Source organism: Oncorhynchus nerka, linkage group LG1 (genome assembly GCF_034236695.1).
Source record: "Oncorhynchus nerka isolate Pitt River linkage group LG1, Oner_Uvic_2.0, whole genome shotgun sequence".
In the NCBI taxonomy this organism is placed as follows: Eukaryota; Metazoa; Chordata; class Actinopteri; order Salmoniformes; family Salmonidae; genus Oncorhynchus; species Oncorhynchus nerka.
The window spans coordinates 27,002,676-27,019,121 of NC_088396.1; the positions used below are offsets into that span (position 1 = coordinate 27,002,676).

At 45.3% G+C, this 16,446-nt stretch overlaps 1 protein-coding gene across 2 annotated transcripts in view; it reads right to left on the reverse strand.

Annotated features, from left to right (window-relative positions):
• Nucleotides 1–16,446, reverse strand: part of igsf3 (immunoglobulin superfamily, member 3) — a 105,393-nt gene that overhangs the window by 40,240 nt on the left and 48,707 nt on the right. For both annotated transcript variants that reach the window (XM_029658280.2, XM_029658274.2), the window contains exons 3-4: nt 5,815–6,234; nt 2,524–2,910 (exon numbers count right to left, since the gene is read on the reverse strand). In XM_029658280.2, coding sequence (XP_029514140.2) covers nt 2,524–2,910; nt 5,815–6,234 — 807 coding nt within the window. The remainder of the gene's footprint in view (nt 1–2,523; nt 2,911–5,814; nt 6,235–16,446) is intronic.

The following is a 16,446-nucleotide window of genomic DNA, read 5'->3' on the forward strand; positions in this document are numbered from 1 at the left end:
TAGGACATCTACTTTGTGCATGACACAAGTAACTTTTCCAACAATTGTTTACAGACAGATTATTTCATGTATAATTCACTGTATCACAATTCCAGTGGGTCAGAAGTTTACATACACTAAGCTGACTGTGCCTTTAAACAGCTTGGAAAATTCCAGAAAATGATGTCATGGCTTTAGAAGCTTCTGATAGGCTAATTGACATTGTTTGCGTCAATTGGATGTTTACCTGTGGATGTATTTCAAGGCCTACCTTCAAACTCAGTGCCTCTTTACTTGACATCATGGGAAAAACCTAAATACCTCAGAAAAAATTGTAGACCTCCACAAGTCTGGTACATCCTTGGGAGCAATTTCCAAACGCCTGAAGGTACCACGTTCATCTGTACAAACAATAGTACGCAAGTATAAACACCACGGGACCACGTAGCTGTCATGCCACTCAGGAAGGAGACTCATTCTGTCTCCTAGAGATTAACTTACTTTGGTGCGAAAACTGCTAATGAATCCCAGAACAACAGCAAAGGACCTTGTGAAGATGCTGGAGGAAACAGGTACAAAAGTATCTATATCCACAGTAAAATGAGTCCTATATCGACATAACTGAAAGGCCGCTCAGCAAGGAAGAAGACACCATCCCAACCGTGAAGCACGGGGGTGGCAGCATCATGTGGGGGTGCTTTGATGCAGGAGGGACTGGTGAACTTCACAAAATAGATGGCATCATGAGGACGGAAAATTATGTGGATATATTGAAGCAACATCTCAAGACATCAGTCAGGAAGTTAAAGCTTGGTTCCAAATGGACAATGACCCCAAGCATACTTCCAAAGTTATGGCACAATGGCTTAAAGACCACAAAGTCAAGGTATTGGAGTGGCCATCACAAAGCCCTGACCTCAATCCAATAGAAAATTTGTGTGCGGAACTGAAAAGCGTGTGCGAGCAAGGAAGCCTACAAACCTGACTCGGTTACACCAGCTCTGTCAGGAGGAATGGGCCAAAATTCAAGCTTGTGGAAGGCTACCCGAAAATGTTTGACCCAAGTTAAACAACTTAAAGACAATGCTACCAAATACTAATTGAGTGTAAACTTCTGACCCACTGGAAATGTGATAAATAAATAAAGCTTAAATAAATCTCTCTCCTACTATTCTGCCATTTCACATTCCCAGTGGGGCATTTCACAATAAAATAAAGTGGTGATCATAACTGACCTGAGACATGGAATTTTTACTGGAATTAAATGTCAGGAATTGTGGAAAAACTGGGTTTAAATGTATTTGGCTTAGGTGTGTGTAAACTTCCGACTTCAACTATAGGTGCCAGGTGCAACAGTTTGTGCCAAGAATTGCAACGCTGCTGGGTTTTTCACACTCAACAAGTTTCCCATGTGTTTCAAGAATGGTCCACCACCCAAAGGACATCCAGCCAACTTGACACAACTGTTGGAAGCATTGGAGTCAACATGGGCCAGCATCCCTGTGGAACGCGTTCGACACATTGTAGAGTCCATGCCCCGACGAATTGAGGCTGTTCTGAGGGGGTGGAAAAAAGTGTCGAAGATGTTCCTAATGTTTGGTGTACTCAGTGTATAGTGAGCAATATGTTTGGAACAGAAAATCGCAATAAAATCCAAGTATCGAATCGCGAGTATCACAATACATATCGTATCGGCACCCAAGTATTATGATATCATCTTGTGAGGTCCCAGGCAATTCTCAGCCCTATAGGAAATAATGGTGTAATAAAGAGTGGTTTATTCTCAGTGAGACTCACAGTCCACAATAGAGGCTCTATTGTTCTCTGGAATAGAGGTAGCTGACCTCTGCTCTGGGAGGATGCATAATGTATATCATTAGAAAAGCATACTACTATCAACGTGTCAATCAAATGTCGTTTAACTCAGTGGTTCCCAAACTGAGAAACGCGCCTCCTGTGGGGGACGCGACGGGTCGGCCGGGGGGTGAAGAGGCGCAGGGGCCCCAATTCTTTAAATCTATTCTTGAAAATTGTAATAGTATAATGCAAGGTGCAATTTAGAAATGATCAGTTCCTCTTGTCATATTAGTCATTACATACCTTAGAGAGCTATTTATACCCGGCCAGAAATGTCCAGATCAACTTGCCCATGTATGCTAACATTTTTTTGTCCATAGATATTGTTGTAATTTTTTGGTCAATCAAATATCACATGAATACAGATTAGACATGGCAAAATGTATAGAATTTCAAGGAAATTTGCTTTAAAACTGCTAAATGTTCTTTGCACCCAATGACAAAATGTGTAGAATTGCAGGAAATAATCTTTAAACCTGCTAAATGTTCTCTCCACTAACAAGAGGGGTGTGAACAGTTTGTGTCATGAACAGTGCTTGTGCCCATAGAAATAGATGTGGTGTGCAGGATGTTCCCCAGTGCTGGAAGGGGGGCCCTCAAGTGAAAAAGTTTGGGAACCCTTGGTTTAACTGACCAAGAGGCTTTTTACTACCAAAGGGGCCAATAGCGTGCCGTGTTGATACTCACTGATGGGCTGGACGGTGATCTGCACGTTGCGTGACCTCTTGCTCCGGTCTATAAAGTCCCCAGTGGGCGTCTTCTCCCTCTCCGTGACTCTACAGATGTATTTCCCAGCATCCTCTGGTCGGAGGCGCTGCAACTTTAGCAGGTGCACGGCGGGGCTCTCCTTACGCACGGTCATGTGACCGGCGGCCTCGCGCGCCACATAGTCGGGTCCCAGGACGGGCACAGCGCTGGGCCCTATCACGGCAACCGACGAGCTGCTGAACACCCACGACACCGAGAAGAAGCGCTCGGGCACGCTCTGGGCATCGATGGTGCAGCGTAGCTCCAGCGGCTCGCCCGCCGTGAAGGACCGCCGCTCCGTGCTCACCTGGATAGAGAAGTCCCGATCTGGGGGAGAGAGAGATAAAATGAGCTAAAAAGCAGAGTTTAGCTCCTCCTGTCTCCAGATAGCACATGTCAACACATCTTCACACTCCAGTCCTTAATGAAAAGAGATGGATGTTACTTTCCACCAGGATGCTGAAGTCCCGATCTGGGGGTATGGAAGGAGAGGGGGAAGGAAAGGGGAGAGGGATAAGAGAAATTGTCATCCCCTATTTTAACATTTAGCATCAGTATGGTTTCAAGCTGCCAGTTTCTCCCAAAGACAGAGAGAGGGAAGGAGTCATCAACTCTGATTTAGCTGTTGCATATCACATATTCCCTCATCCTCATATAACGCATGAGAGCATGACAAGCTGCTCGGGATAGAGACCTTCTTTAAATACCAGCATATGAAATTAAAATGCATCACACTAACACATTCTATTCTTTAATGTCTGCTGCCTGTCACATTGGGTACAGAGAGAGCAAGAGAAAGAGGAGAGAGAGAGAAAGAGAAAGGGGGGTGGTCACACAAGGGGTCAGCTATGACCAGAGTGAAGCACAGCTCCTACAGCCTCCTCCTCTCCTCTCTCATCCTCCTCTCCCCTTGGTTTCACCTCCAACACAGAAACACAGCGAATTAAGATTCTCTACAGCAGACGAAAAAAGCCTCGCCACTCCGCTCGTCTCCTTCGCTCTTCCTGACAGAAGAGAGAGGAGAGGAGGCCGAGCAAACATTATCAGTGTAGCCGTCTCTGCATACACCTCTGACTGGGCTCCCAATTATAGATGGACTCCGCACACGGAGCCAGCTTTTATTTACAGTATTCATTTCAACATGATGAGCGGCGGTATGCTCTGTGCATCTCATTCCCTCTCTCAGAGAGGTGCTAGCCCCTGGCTGTAATTATAAAGACTTTAAACAGACTTCCTGAGAAAACACAGTCATGGAAAAGTTCAAAGCCTGCCATTTGAAGAGGGGAGGGGGGTGACTGTTTACACGTACACACACACAGTGAACTTTCATGCTGAGCGCTTGTCTCTAAAATAACAATGAGCCTAATAGCTAACAGTCTGGCACTGCCTGGACAGATACAAGCAGACTCACACACAAACAGGTCATCACTAACAGAGTGGAAAGCAGATGCCAAAACAAAGGCAAGTGACGATCATTGACCAATGAAGCGGCAGGATATTGCATTGTGACATCAGATCTGTATTCCTGGCTGGATCTAAACTCATGGAGCTGTGACCTGCTTTACAAGGACAACTTAGAGTTCAGCAACAAACATGGCCATGGGAAACTGGGTCGTACTCACTGGGCACCAAACTGAAGCAAACAGATGAAAATGGGAAGGTACCATCTCAACTTGTCCAATAAGAAATGCTTTTTACGTTTTCCATTGCACAACGTTTTGAAACTTTTTGCTATGATGCGTCTTCATGAATACTGCCATCAACTGTGCCTGGGCAATACTGAGAGGTGAGAGACACGGAGGAAGGGAGGAGCTAAAAGTGGAGACATGCACCTGTCAACGGTTTGTAATAAATTAAACGTGAAAAGAAACAGGCCAATCAGATGCAGCGAGAGAGTAGGAAGTTCGAAAACAAGAGAGTTGGGAAAAAGTGAAAAAAAAGAGAGGTTTAAAGATGTGTAGAGGGAGAGATGTGACGAGAAAGGGAGAGAACGATAAAGTGAGGGCGAGAGAGAGATGGAAAGAGAAGAGGTCCATTAGGATTCTGTCCTTGTCTAGCCTCTCTCCTCTCTGTCTGTGGGTGATTAGCCAGTGATGGGGCTGTCTCAGGGTCCTCTCTCTCCCTCCCTCCAATACACACAGCCTAATGAAAGAGCCTCCAACACACACACACACACACACACACACACACACACACACAATCACACCCTGCTCTACTCCCTTTGTCACACTACAACACTCCCATCCATTTTAGATTATAAAAAAAGAGAGTGAAGAGAGGGGGTGTAGATGCAGAGATCTATGTGCCTCTCTTGGCTAACTTATTGCTCTTCTGAGAGACAGAGTCTTCCTATCGAACATCCTCTGATCACAATCTGGGGCGCCATTAACAATCAATGAATAATTCCACTGTCATTCTGCAAAAAAATGTATACAAATGTTTTGCACCATATATCTACTGGAATGGTGTTCCTGGATCTGGAGAAAGACAGTATTGTACTGTACAGTGGCCCTGTATGTAATGTGTGTTTTGGGAGATTTTGCTATCCGGAACGACTAGAAGTCCTCACAAGGATAGTACAGTGTGTGTGTAGTTCAGACTCTGTTCTTGTGCCCTGTTTGCTGGGTTAGAGGTCGACAGCTAATTATAAGATCATTATCATAAGAAGCATACTATCTCCTCTGTCTCGCTCTCTCGCCTGTTCCGCTCCACCCTCCTCCTATCTCTGGGGGAATTTCCCCAGTATAACCGTGGATGGCTGAGAGATTTAACTCTCGTCACAAACAGAGCAGTATGTGTCATATACAGTAGACGAGCCCAGACACAAAGGGAGTTTCACTGTAGGATACACAGAGGGAACACTGAGGAATAGAAATTACATTTTGTCTCTGACTTCAAGGTCACAGGAAGCCCAATGAGATGACGTACTACTATCACTACTATCATGAAACACTCCATTATTGTCAGGGTGTGTGTACTTCCTGCTTCCTGACCCTGTGCAATCTCTGACCCTTGTAACAATCCAGCTTTGTGTTTCCTGTATGCCAGTCAACACATGCACGAATACACTGATAAGGGCAGTCTGTAGAGGTTTGGTAAGCTCTCCTTAGTGCTCTAATGAGCTTAGTGAGAGATACTGATCAGCCCTCGGAGAGTGTGTATGACGAGTCACAACCTTACACACACACACACACACAAACAATCTCGCCACTCCCGTCGCCCCCTACTCACCAGTGGGCTGTATACGTAGCTGGGTCTTGTCGGCCTGCTTGCGGGTCATGGCGAACCAGCTGCGGTCGGGGTCCTGGATCCACTCTGCAGCCTGGCAGTAGAGCAGGCCCTGGTCAGCAGGCTGCAGCCGGTGGATGGTCAGCCTGTAGGACGTAGCGCTGGTCTTATCCAGTCTCAGGTCTCCTGAGGTCATCCTCTGTTTGTATGGCCCGCCGGCCCGGAGGACAAAGTCCCGGGACAGAGTGAGGATCTCCAGGGGTGGGGCGACAGCGTCTTCTGGGGAGCGCAGGTACCAACCCACAGACAGGTGTGTGTGCTGCTCCGTCGCCCGGGAAACCTCACAGCTGAGCTGGAGCGTGTCTCCCTCCACCTGGGAGAGGGTCTGTGGCGGCGCGGCAACGGTGAGGGAGTCGGGGATGACTGCAGGAGGAGAGGAGAGAAAGAAGAAGAGAGAAAAGAAGAGTGTCACATCAGTGGTTCAGTGTTTGCTTAGCACATGGATCAAAGTTGAGGCTTTCATTCCCATATATACAATATTTACACATGTAAACTTTAAGTGGCTTTAGATTAGCATTTGCTATAGGACATTGTTGTTATATTTCTGTTACATCAGCCCTTTGCGTTGACACCTCCTCTTGCGTATAGCATAACCCTCTCAGACATACAGTACCTCCCCCTCCCCTCATAGACCTCACACACAAGCTGTTCACTCCCTTACCATCGGGCGGACGGTATCGGCATGAGGTCTGATACCAACAGGCTCAGAGACAGTTTCTATCTACACGCTATCAGACTGCTGAACACTTGAACTGGACTGACCACCTGCTCAGACTCTTCACACTTTAGCTCACACACACACACATACACACCTCTTATTATTATTGCTAAATATTGCACAATTAAAAATTACATCCACTAACTGGTGCGCCCACACATTGACCCTATCGGTACCCCCTGTATATAGCCTCGCTATTGTTATTTTACCAATTACATCCACTAACTGGTGCGCCCACACATTGACCCTATCGGTACCCCCTGTATATAGCCTCGCTATTGTTATTTTACCAATTACATCCACTAACTGGTGCGCCCACACATTGACCCTATCGGTACCCCCTGTATATAGCCTCGCTATTGTTAATTTACCAATTACGTCCACTAACTGGTGCGCCCACACATTGACCCTATCGGTACCCCCTGTATATAGCCTCGCTATTGTTATTTTACCAATTACATCCACTAACTGGTGCCCCCACACATTGACCCTATCGGTACCCCCTGTATATAGCCTCCACATCGACCCTATCGGTTATTTTACCAATTACATCCATAATAGCCTCCACACATTGACCCTATCGGTACCCCCTGTATATAGCCTCCACATTGACCCTATCGGTACCCCCTGTATATAGCCTCGCTATTGTTATTTTACCAATTATATCCACTAACCAGTGCCCCCACACACTGACCCTCGCTATTGTTATTTTACCCCTATATATAGCCTCCACACATGACCCTATCGGTACCCCCTGTATATAGCCTCCACATCGACCCTATCGGTACCCCCTGTATATAGCCTCCACACATTGACCCTATCGGTACCCCCTGTATATAGCCTCCACACACTGACCCTATCGGTACCCCCTGTATATAGCCTCCACACTGACCCTATCGGTAGCCCCTGTATATAGCCTCCACACATTGACCCTATCGGTACCCCCTGTATATAGCCTCCACATTGACCCTATCGGTACCCCCTGTATATAGCCTCCACACATTGACCCGATCGGTACCCCCTGTATATAGCCTCCACATTGACCCTATCGGTACCCCCTGTATATAGCCTCCACACTGACCCTATCGGTACCCCCTGTATATAGCCTCGCTATTGTTATTTTACCAATTACATCCACTAACTGGTGCGCCCACACATTGACCCTATCGGTACCCCCTGTATATAGCCTCGCTATTGTTATTTTACCAATTACATCCACTAACTGGTGCGCCCACACATTGACCCTATCGGTACCCCCTGTATATAGCCTCCACACATTGACCCGATCGGTACCCCCTGTATATAGCCTCCACATTGACCCTATCGGTACCCCCTGTATATAGCCTCCACATTGACCCTATTGGTACCCCCTGTATATAGCCTCCACACTGACCCTATCGGTACCCCCTGTATATAGCCTCCACACACTGACCCTATCGGTACCCCCTGTATATAGCCTCCACACACTGACCCTATCGGTACCCCCTGTATATAGCCTCCACACATTGACCCTATCGGTACCCCCTGTATATAGCCTCCACATTGACCCTATCGGTACCCCCTGTATATAGCCTCAAAACATTGACCCGATCGGTACCCCCTGTATATAGCCTCCACATTGACCCTATCGGTACCCCCTGTATATAGCCTCCACACTGACCCTATCGGTACCCCCTGTATATGGCCTCCACATTGACCCTATCGGTACCCCCTGTATATAGCCTCCACACACTGACCCTATCGGTACCCCCTGTATATAGCCTCCACACTGACCCTATCGGTACCCCCTGTATATAGCCTCCACACTGACCCTATCGGTACCCCCTGTATATAGCCTCCACAACCTGACCCTATCGGTACCCCCTGTATATGGCCTCCACACTGACCCTATCGGTACCCCCTGTATATAGCCTCCACATTGACCCTATCGGTACCCCCTGTATATAGCCTCCTCCACATTGACCCTATCGGTACCCCCTGTATATAGCCTCCACACACTGACCCTATCGGTACCCCCTGTATATGGCCTCGCTATTGTTATTTTACCGCTGCGGTTTAATTATTGGTTACTTTTATTTTAAATGTTTTACTTATCAATTGTTTACTTAACATCGATTTTCTTAAACTGCATCGTTGGTTAAGGGCTTGTAAGTAAGCATTTCACTGTAAGGTCTACTACATCTGTTGTATTCGGTGCATGTGACAAATAACATTTTTGATTTGATTTATTCTACTGAGCTATTTCCTTTATGTTCATATTCTTATATTTTATATTTCTGATTGTTGTTGCATTGTTGGATGGTGTATACAATGTGTATCCTGTATATGACAACAACAAAAAACTTGAAACTTGTAACTCCACACACACAGTGTTCAACAAGCCAGGGCACGTTCTCCTGACTGACATCCCTAACCCTGTGAAGCCTCAGACGGAGGTCTACCAGATCACACACTCTAAATATACAGACAATGGATTTGGAATGAGAACACATTTCAGCATTAGCTAGCATCGAAAAGTGACAACAGAGAGAGTCAAACCCGGCCGGTTAAGAACAGAGAGAAAGAGACGAAACGCGGGAGAGAAGAAGAGAGTGACATGACAGGTTTGAGAGGGAGGAGTGGTAAAACACTCTATACATCTCCAGAAATAAACCCTGGTTACTCTGTCTGGAGACAGGGATCGGCAGGCGGCAGGATTATTATGGGATGGAAGACTAAATGTCCCAGCAGCAGTCACAGGGTGTGTGTGTGAAGATACCTCCCGTCTAAATGTCTGTCAGTTGGACTCATATCCTGTTTGGGTCCTATTATCTCAGTAGGAAATGGCTCATCTAACCGGTCAGGGGCTTGATGTGATTAACATCTAATGGTTGACACACACACACACACACACTGCCCTAGTATGTATAAAGACAGTGTGTAGGACACAATGTGCAGCAGCAGTCATCCTTTTAGTTGACCTGGACAAATGAATGGAGGATGGTAAAATGCAGGGACTGAGAGTAGGCTTTCCAGTAATACAGTGTAGTATTGTCAAGCCCTGGTTAAGATGCTTGGCTCTTCAAGGGCTTTGTCAAGATATATGATATTGGAGTGCATTGTGCAGCAGGCACATGGTATTGCAAAGCAATTTAAACACATAAACATTGTTATTGTGGAGATGGGCATGGGCTGGTTTCAAGCCTGATGGTATCCATCTATCCCGAAGCTTTCCTGGTATGAATGAGCACATATGCTAACAGCTTGCTTGTCTGTCTTGTTGTCTGTGTCTGTGTCTAGAGCTGGGATGATGAACCTAAAATGATTAACACCAACCATACTAATCACTTATCACAGGCATTTTGCTTACAGTACGTTCGGAAAGAATTCAGACCCCTTGACTTTTTCCACATTTTTGTTAAGTCACAACCTTATTCTAAAATTGATTAAATAGTTTTTTCCCTTATCAATTGACAAACTATACCACATAATGACAAAGCAAAAACAGTTTAGAAATGTTTGAAAATGTTAAAAAATATATATATATAATATATATATATATATTATATTGACATAAGTTTTCAGACCATTTATTCAGTACTTTGTTGAAGCCCATTTGGTAGAGATTACAACCTCAAGTATTTTGGGGTATGATGCTACAAGCTTACATAGTTTACATACTCTCGAAGTCGACTGTGCTTTTAAACAGCTTGGAAAATTCCAGAAAATGATGTCATGGCTTTAGAAGCTTCTGTTAGACTAATTGACATCATATGAGTCAATTGGAGGCCTTACCTTCAAACTCAGTGCCTCGTCGCTTGACATCATGGGAAAATCAAAAGAAATAAGCGAAGACCTCAGAAAAAAAATGTAGATCTCCACAAGTCTGGTTCATCCTTGGGAGCAATTTCCAAATGCCTGAAGGTACCACGTTCATCTGTACAAACAATAGTATGCAAGTATAAACACCATGGGACCACGCAGCCGTCATACCGCTCAGGAAGGAGACGCGTTCCGTCTCTAGGAGACTTTGGTGCGACAAGTGCAAGTCAATCACAGAACAAAAGCAGAGGGCCTTGTGAAGATGCTGGAGGAAACAGGTACAAAATGATCTATATCCACAGTAAAAACGAGTCTTATATCGACATAACCTGAAAGGCCGCTCAACAAGAAAGACACTGCTCCAAAACCACCATGAAAAATCCAGACTTAGGTTTACAACTACACATGGGGACAAAGATCGTACTTTTTGGAGAAATGTCCTCTGGTCTGATGAAACAAAAATATAACTGTTTGGCCATAATGACCATCGTTATGTTTGGAGGAGAAAGGGGGAGGCTTGCAAGCCGAAGAACACCATCCCAACCGTGAAACACGGGGGTGGCAGCATCATGTTGTGGGGGTGGTTTGCTGCAGGAGGGACTGGTGCACTTTACAAAATAGATGGCATCATGAGGATGGAAAATGATGTGGATATATTGAAGCAACATCTCAAGACAGTCAGGATGTTAAAGTTTGGTCGCAAATGGGTCTTCCGAATGGACAATGACACCAAGCATACTTCCAAAGTTGTGGCAAAATGGCTTAAGGACAACAAAGTCAAGGTATTGGAGTGCCCATCACAAAGCTCTGATCTCAATCCTGTAGAAAAGTTGTGGGCAGAACTGAAAAAGTGTGTGCGAGCAAGGAGGCCTACAAACCTGACTCAGTTATTCAGCTCTGTCAGGAGGAATGGGCCAAAATTCACCCAACTTATTGTGGGAAGCTTGTGGAAGGCTACCCGGAACATTTGACCTAAGTTAAACAATTTAAAGGCAATGCTACCAAATACTAATTGAGTGTATGTAAACTTCTGACCCACTGGGAATGTGATGAAAGAAATAAAAGCTGAAATAAATCGCTCTCTACTATTATTCTGACATTTCACGTTCTTAAAATAAAGTGGTGATCCTAACTGACCTACGACAGGGAATTGTTACTCGGATTAAATGTCGGGAATTGTGAAATACTGAGTTTAAACTTATTTGGCTAAGGTGTATGTAAACTTCCGACTTCAACTATGTGCCTTTACTGAGGAGTGGCTTCCGTCTGGCCTCTGTACTATAAAGGCCTTATTAGTGGAGTGCTGCAGAGATGGTTGTCCTTCTGTAAGGTTCTCCCATCTCCACAAAAGAACACTGGAGCTCTGTCAGAGTGATCATCGGGTTCTTGGTCACCTCCCTGACCAAAGCCCTTCTCCCTCGATTGCTCAATTTGGCCGGGCGGCCAGTTCTAGAAAGAGTCTGGGTGGTTCCAAACTTCTTCCATTCAAGAATGATGGCCACTGTTCTTGGGGACCCTCAATGCTGCACACATTTTTTGGTACCCCAGATCTGTACCTCGACACAATCCTGTCTGAGTTATACGGACAATTCCTTCGACCTCATGGCTTGGTTTATTTCTCTGACATGCACTGTCAACTGGGGGACCTTATATAGACAGGTGTGTGCCTTTCCAAATCATATCCAATCAATTGAATTTACCACAGGTGGACTCCAAATTGTAGAAACATCAAGGATGATCAAAGGAAACAGGATGCACCAGAGATCAATTTCCAGTCTCATAGCAAAGGGTCTGAATACTTATGTAAATAAGGTATTTCTATTTTTTACTTTAAATAAAATGTGCAAAAATGTCCAAAAACCTGGACATTTTTTTGAATAAAGCTGTAAATGTGGAATGTGGAAAAAGTCAAGGCGTCTGAATACTTTCCGAAGGGACTGTACATCGTTCATTACAATATGTAGCCTACACTACAGAAATGCGAGTGATTGTTCATGGGACAATTGATGGCTACAACCATCAAACCAGTAGCAGTAGCTTAAAGGATAATACAATTTTTAAAAACTACTGTGGTGCACATTAATGTTAAACTTATCATTCCATTTTTTATTATCGCAATTAAGTCAGGCGATTTATCGCAATATGGACTTTTGTCCATATCGTCCAGCTCTGTGTGTGTGTGTGTGTGTGTTTGTGCCCGCACACTTGAACAGGGGACAGATTCTGAGAGATGGAGCAGGAATAAGAGAGACAGACACCACGACAGAGTGATCAGAGAGATCGAATAAGAGAGAGACAGACACCACGACAGAGTGATCAGAGAGATCGAATAAGAGAGAGACAGACACCACAACAGAGTGATCAGAGAGATAGAATAAGAGACAGACACCACGACAGAGTGATCAGAGAGATAGAATAAGAGAGAGAGACACCACGACAGAGTGATCAGAGAGATAGAATAAGAGAGAGACACCACGACAGAGTGATCAGAGAGATCGAATAAGAGAGAGACAGACACCACGACAGAGTGATCAGAGAGATCGAATAAGAGAGAGACAGACACCACGACAGAGTGATCAGAGAGATCGAATAAGAGAGAGACAGACACCACGACAGAGTGATCAGAGAGATAGAATAAGAGAGAGACAGACACCACGACAGAGTGATGATCAGAGACAGACACCACGACAAGTGATCAAGAGAGAGAGACAGACACCACGACAGAGTGATCAGAGAGATAGAATAAGAGAGAGACAGACACCACGACAGAGTGATCAGAGAGATCGAATAAGAGAGAGACAGACAACGACAGAGTGAGAGACAGAGACAGACACCACGACAGAGTGATCACGACAGAGTGATCAGAGAGATAGAATAAGAGAGAGACAGACACCACGACAGAGTGATCAGAGAGATCGAATAAGAGAGAGACAGAGTGATCAGAGAGATCGAATAAGAGGGGAGGATCTGGTTACTGCAGTTTATCACCGGGGAGAAAAACCTAACATGAAAGGAGAGGGATGAAAATGACAGGGAATAATTACGTTTGTCCTTCATTCCCATTGAAATAGTGCTCATGTGCGCTCCGGAAATGGAACATTTAGCATGTCAGTATACAGATTTGGGTTGCATTGAGCTGAAATGACTTTGAATTCACTGAAATAGTTTGGAATTGATTAGAGTTGACGAGGGTTGAATGAGTTACAGGCAATCCCTGTCACTAAGGGTAAAAGTTGTTTTCTCCGTGTCAACACCAAATATCTGTTACTTAGCGACGAGTACAACTGTACCATCAATCGATTGCCAACAAGTAGCAGGTTAACCACGGTAGCACTCCTAACCAATGTGTTCTGCCTTGGATCCATATGGATGGAGAATAAATGTGTTTGTGTCTTACAAAATTCTCAGTTGGCACTGGAGTAAGCCAACTGGCACATGGTGCTGTTCCTTGATATGGTAGCTTGAATGTTCTATGAGAGGGCTGAAGGAGAGAGGCTCTGTATGGCAGTTTCCTGATGCTGCCTGTGATACATAGGGCATTTCAGATGTCTGAAGGCTACTTAGGGAGAGAATGTTCGTTGGTGTGACAGAGGCCTTATTTGGTGTGTGAAAAGCATAGCAGAGAGCAGCTCTCACACAGAGACCACACTATACCACCCCGATCAACAGGAGAGAGAGGGAGAGATTTACAACATGATCGAGAGGGAGAAAGAAAGAGAAAAAAGGAGAGGAGAGCCTACTCATTCCACAACAACCCTCCTACGCTACAGCCTCCTGTTGCCATAACAACCCACCTACTTTACACTACTGAGGTTCCCCCTAAAACAGCCCAGAGTTGCCATAACAACATCTCCACTTCCATACATCTTTCCCATGGTCCCCCTCCCCCCAAAGAATCTGGATAACTGCAAAATGAAAACATGCTGCTCTTCTCTACATCCCTGGGTTGACAGGTCCACAAAACAGCTGGGTTGGACTGACACAAAACAGCTGGGTTGGACTGACACAAAACAGCTGGGTTGACAGGTCCACAAAACAGCTGGGTTGGACTGACACAAAACAGCTGGGTTGACAGGTCCACAAAACAGCTGGGTTGGACTGACACAAAACAGCTGGGTTGGACTGACACAAAAACAGCTGGGTTGGACTGACACAAAAACAGCTGGGTTGGACTGACACAAAACAGCTGGATTGGACTGACACAAAACAGCTGGATTGGACTGACACAAAAACAGCTGGGTTGGACTGACACAAAAACAGCTGGGTTGGACTGACACAAAACAGCTGGGTTGGACTGACACAAAAACAGCTGGGTTGGACTGACACAAAAACAGCTGGGTTGGACTGACAAAAACAGCTGGGTTGGACTGACACAAAAACAGCTGGGTTGGACTGACACAAAAACAGCTGGGTTGGACTGACAAAAACAGCTGGGTTGGACTGACAAAAACAGCTGGGTTGGACTGACACAAAAACAGCTGGGTTGGACTGACACAAAAACAGCTGGGTTGGACTGACACAAAAACAGCTGGGTTGGACTGACACAAAAACAGCTGGGTTGGACTGACACAAAAACAGCTGGGTTGGACTGACACAAAAACAGCTGGGTTGGACTGACACAAAAACAGCTGGGTTGGACTGACACAAAAACAGCTGGGTTGGACTGACACAAAAACAGCTGGGTTGGACTGACACAAAACAGCTGGGTTGGACTGACACAAAAACAAACATAGCCCACTTACTGTACTGTCCCCCAAGGCCAATCAAATCCTGTCTAGAATGCATTCAACCAATCAGACATTACCCATTGGGGTCGTGGGGTCAGAGCCCAGGTGATAAACACACTGATGTGATCTACTTGAGATTCTCCCAATCGCCCCTTGACCTCAATCTGAGCAGTATTAAGGATGAGACGAAGCAAACATGCAAGCCCGTGCATACACTGCAGGAGTATGGACTTGGCCTGAATCTTGGAGAGACTTCCTGGCCAGCCCATACTACTGCTGCTGCTGGTACGTGGACTTGTTTTGTCTTAAGTAAGAGATAGTACTATGAAAACAGGCTACAAACATCTACAATCACAACTTGGTCACATCCTGTGGTTGGTATGATTGCTGCCATGACAGTACATTTGTTGCCAACTACCAGATGTTCCATTGGCATTGTCTAAAATGCCATTGTGGTCTCACAGTAAACAATGACATCCAGTTTGGTCATATCATCATGAGTCACGTCTGAACGCGTCACAAGGTGCGTTAAAACGTAGAGTTGATGTAAGTGCCCCTGCAGAAATTCACTCTGGAGTGCCAGAGTGCGCTGAGAGTGCGCTCTGGGTGTTCGTAAATTCAGAGCGTTGTCAGATTGTCCATTTGATCAATTCCGTGCGTTGTCAGATTGTCCGTTCGTAAATTCAGAGTGCACACTGGACACTCTGGCCGAGGAGTAGGGTTGATCCAAGAGTTCTGACCTCACAACGGCAGTCAAGCACGTGAGCTAACTGGTTAAAGTTGGCTTGCTAGCTAGCTACCTCCAGATACAAATGAGAGAACACCTCACTCTGACCATTTTACTCGCCCTAGCAGAGGTGGTTAGGCCGTTTACATGTTATCTAAAGCGTTGGTGACTAACTGTGCTGATGGCAACAATTGAATGACATTTTATTGCCAACATTTACTGACACCAGTCATATTTAACATCACTAGGGTAGGGGGCAGCAGTCGGAATTTTGGATGAACAGCGTGCCCAAATTAAAACTGCCTGCTACTCAGGTCCAGAAGATAGGATATGCATATAATTAGTGGATTTGGATAGAAAACACTCTAAAGTTTCCAAAACTGTTAAAATAATGTCTGTGAGTATAACAGAACTGATATGACAGGCGGAAACCAGAGGACAATCCAACCAGGAAGTACTATTATTTTGAAAGGCTGTTTTTCCATTGAAAGCCTATCCACCACACAAAGACTTTGGACCCAGTTCACGAGCTCCGTGTCTTCATCTACATGTGGCCAGTCTTTAGGCATTGTTTCAGGCTTTTACTCTGAAAAATGAGGGAG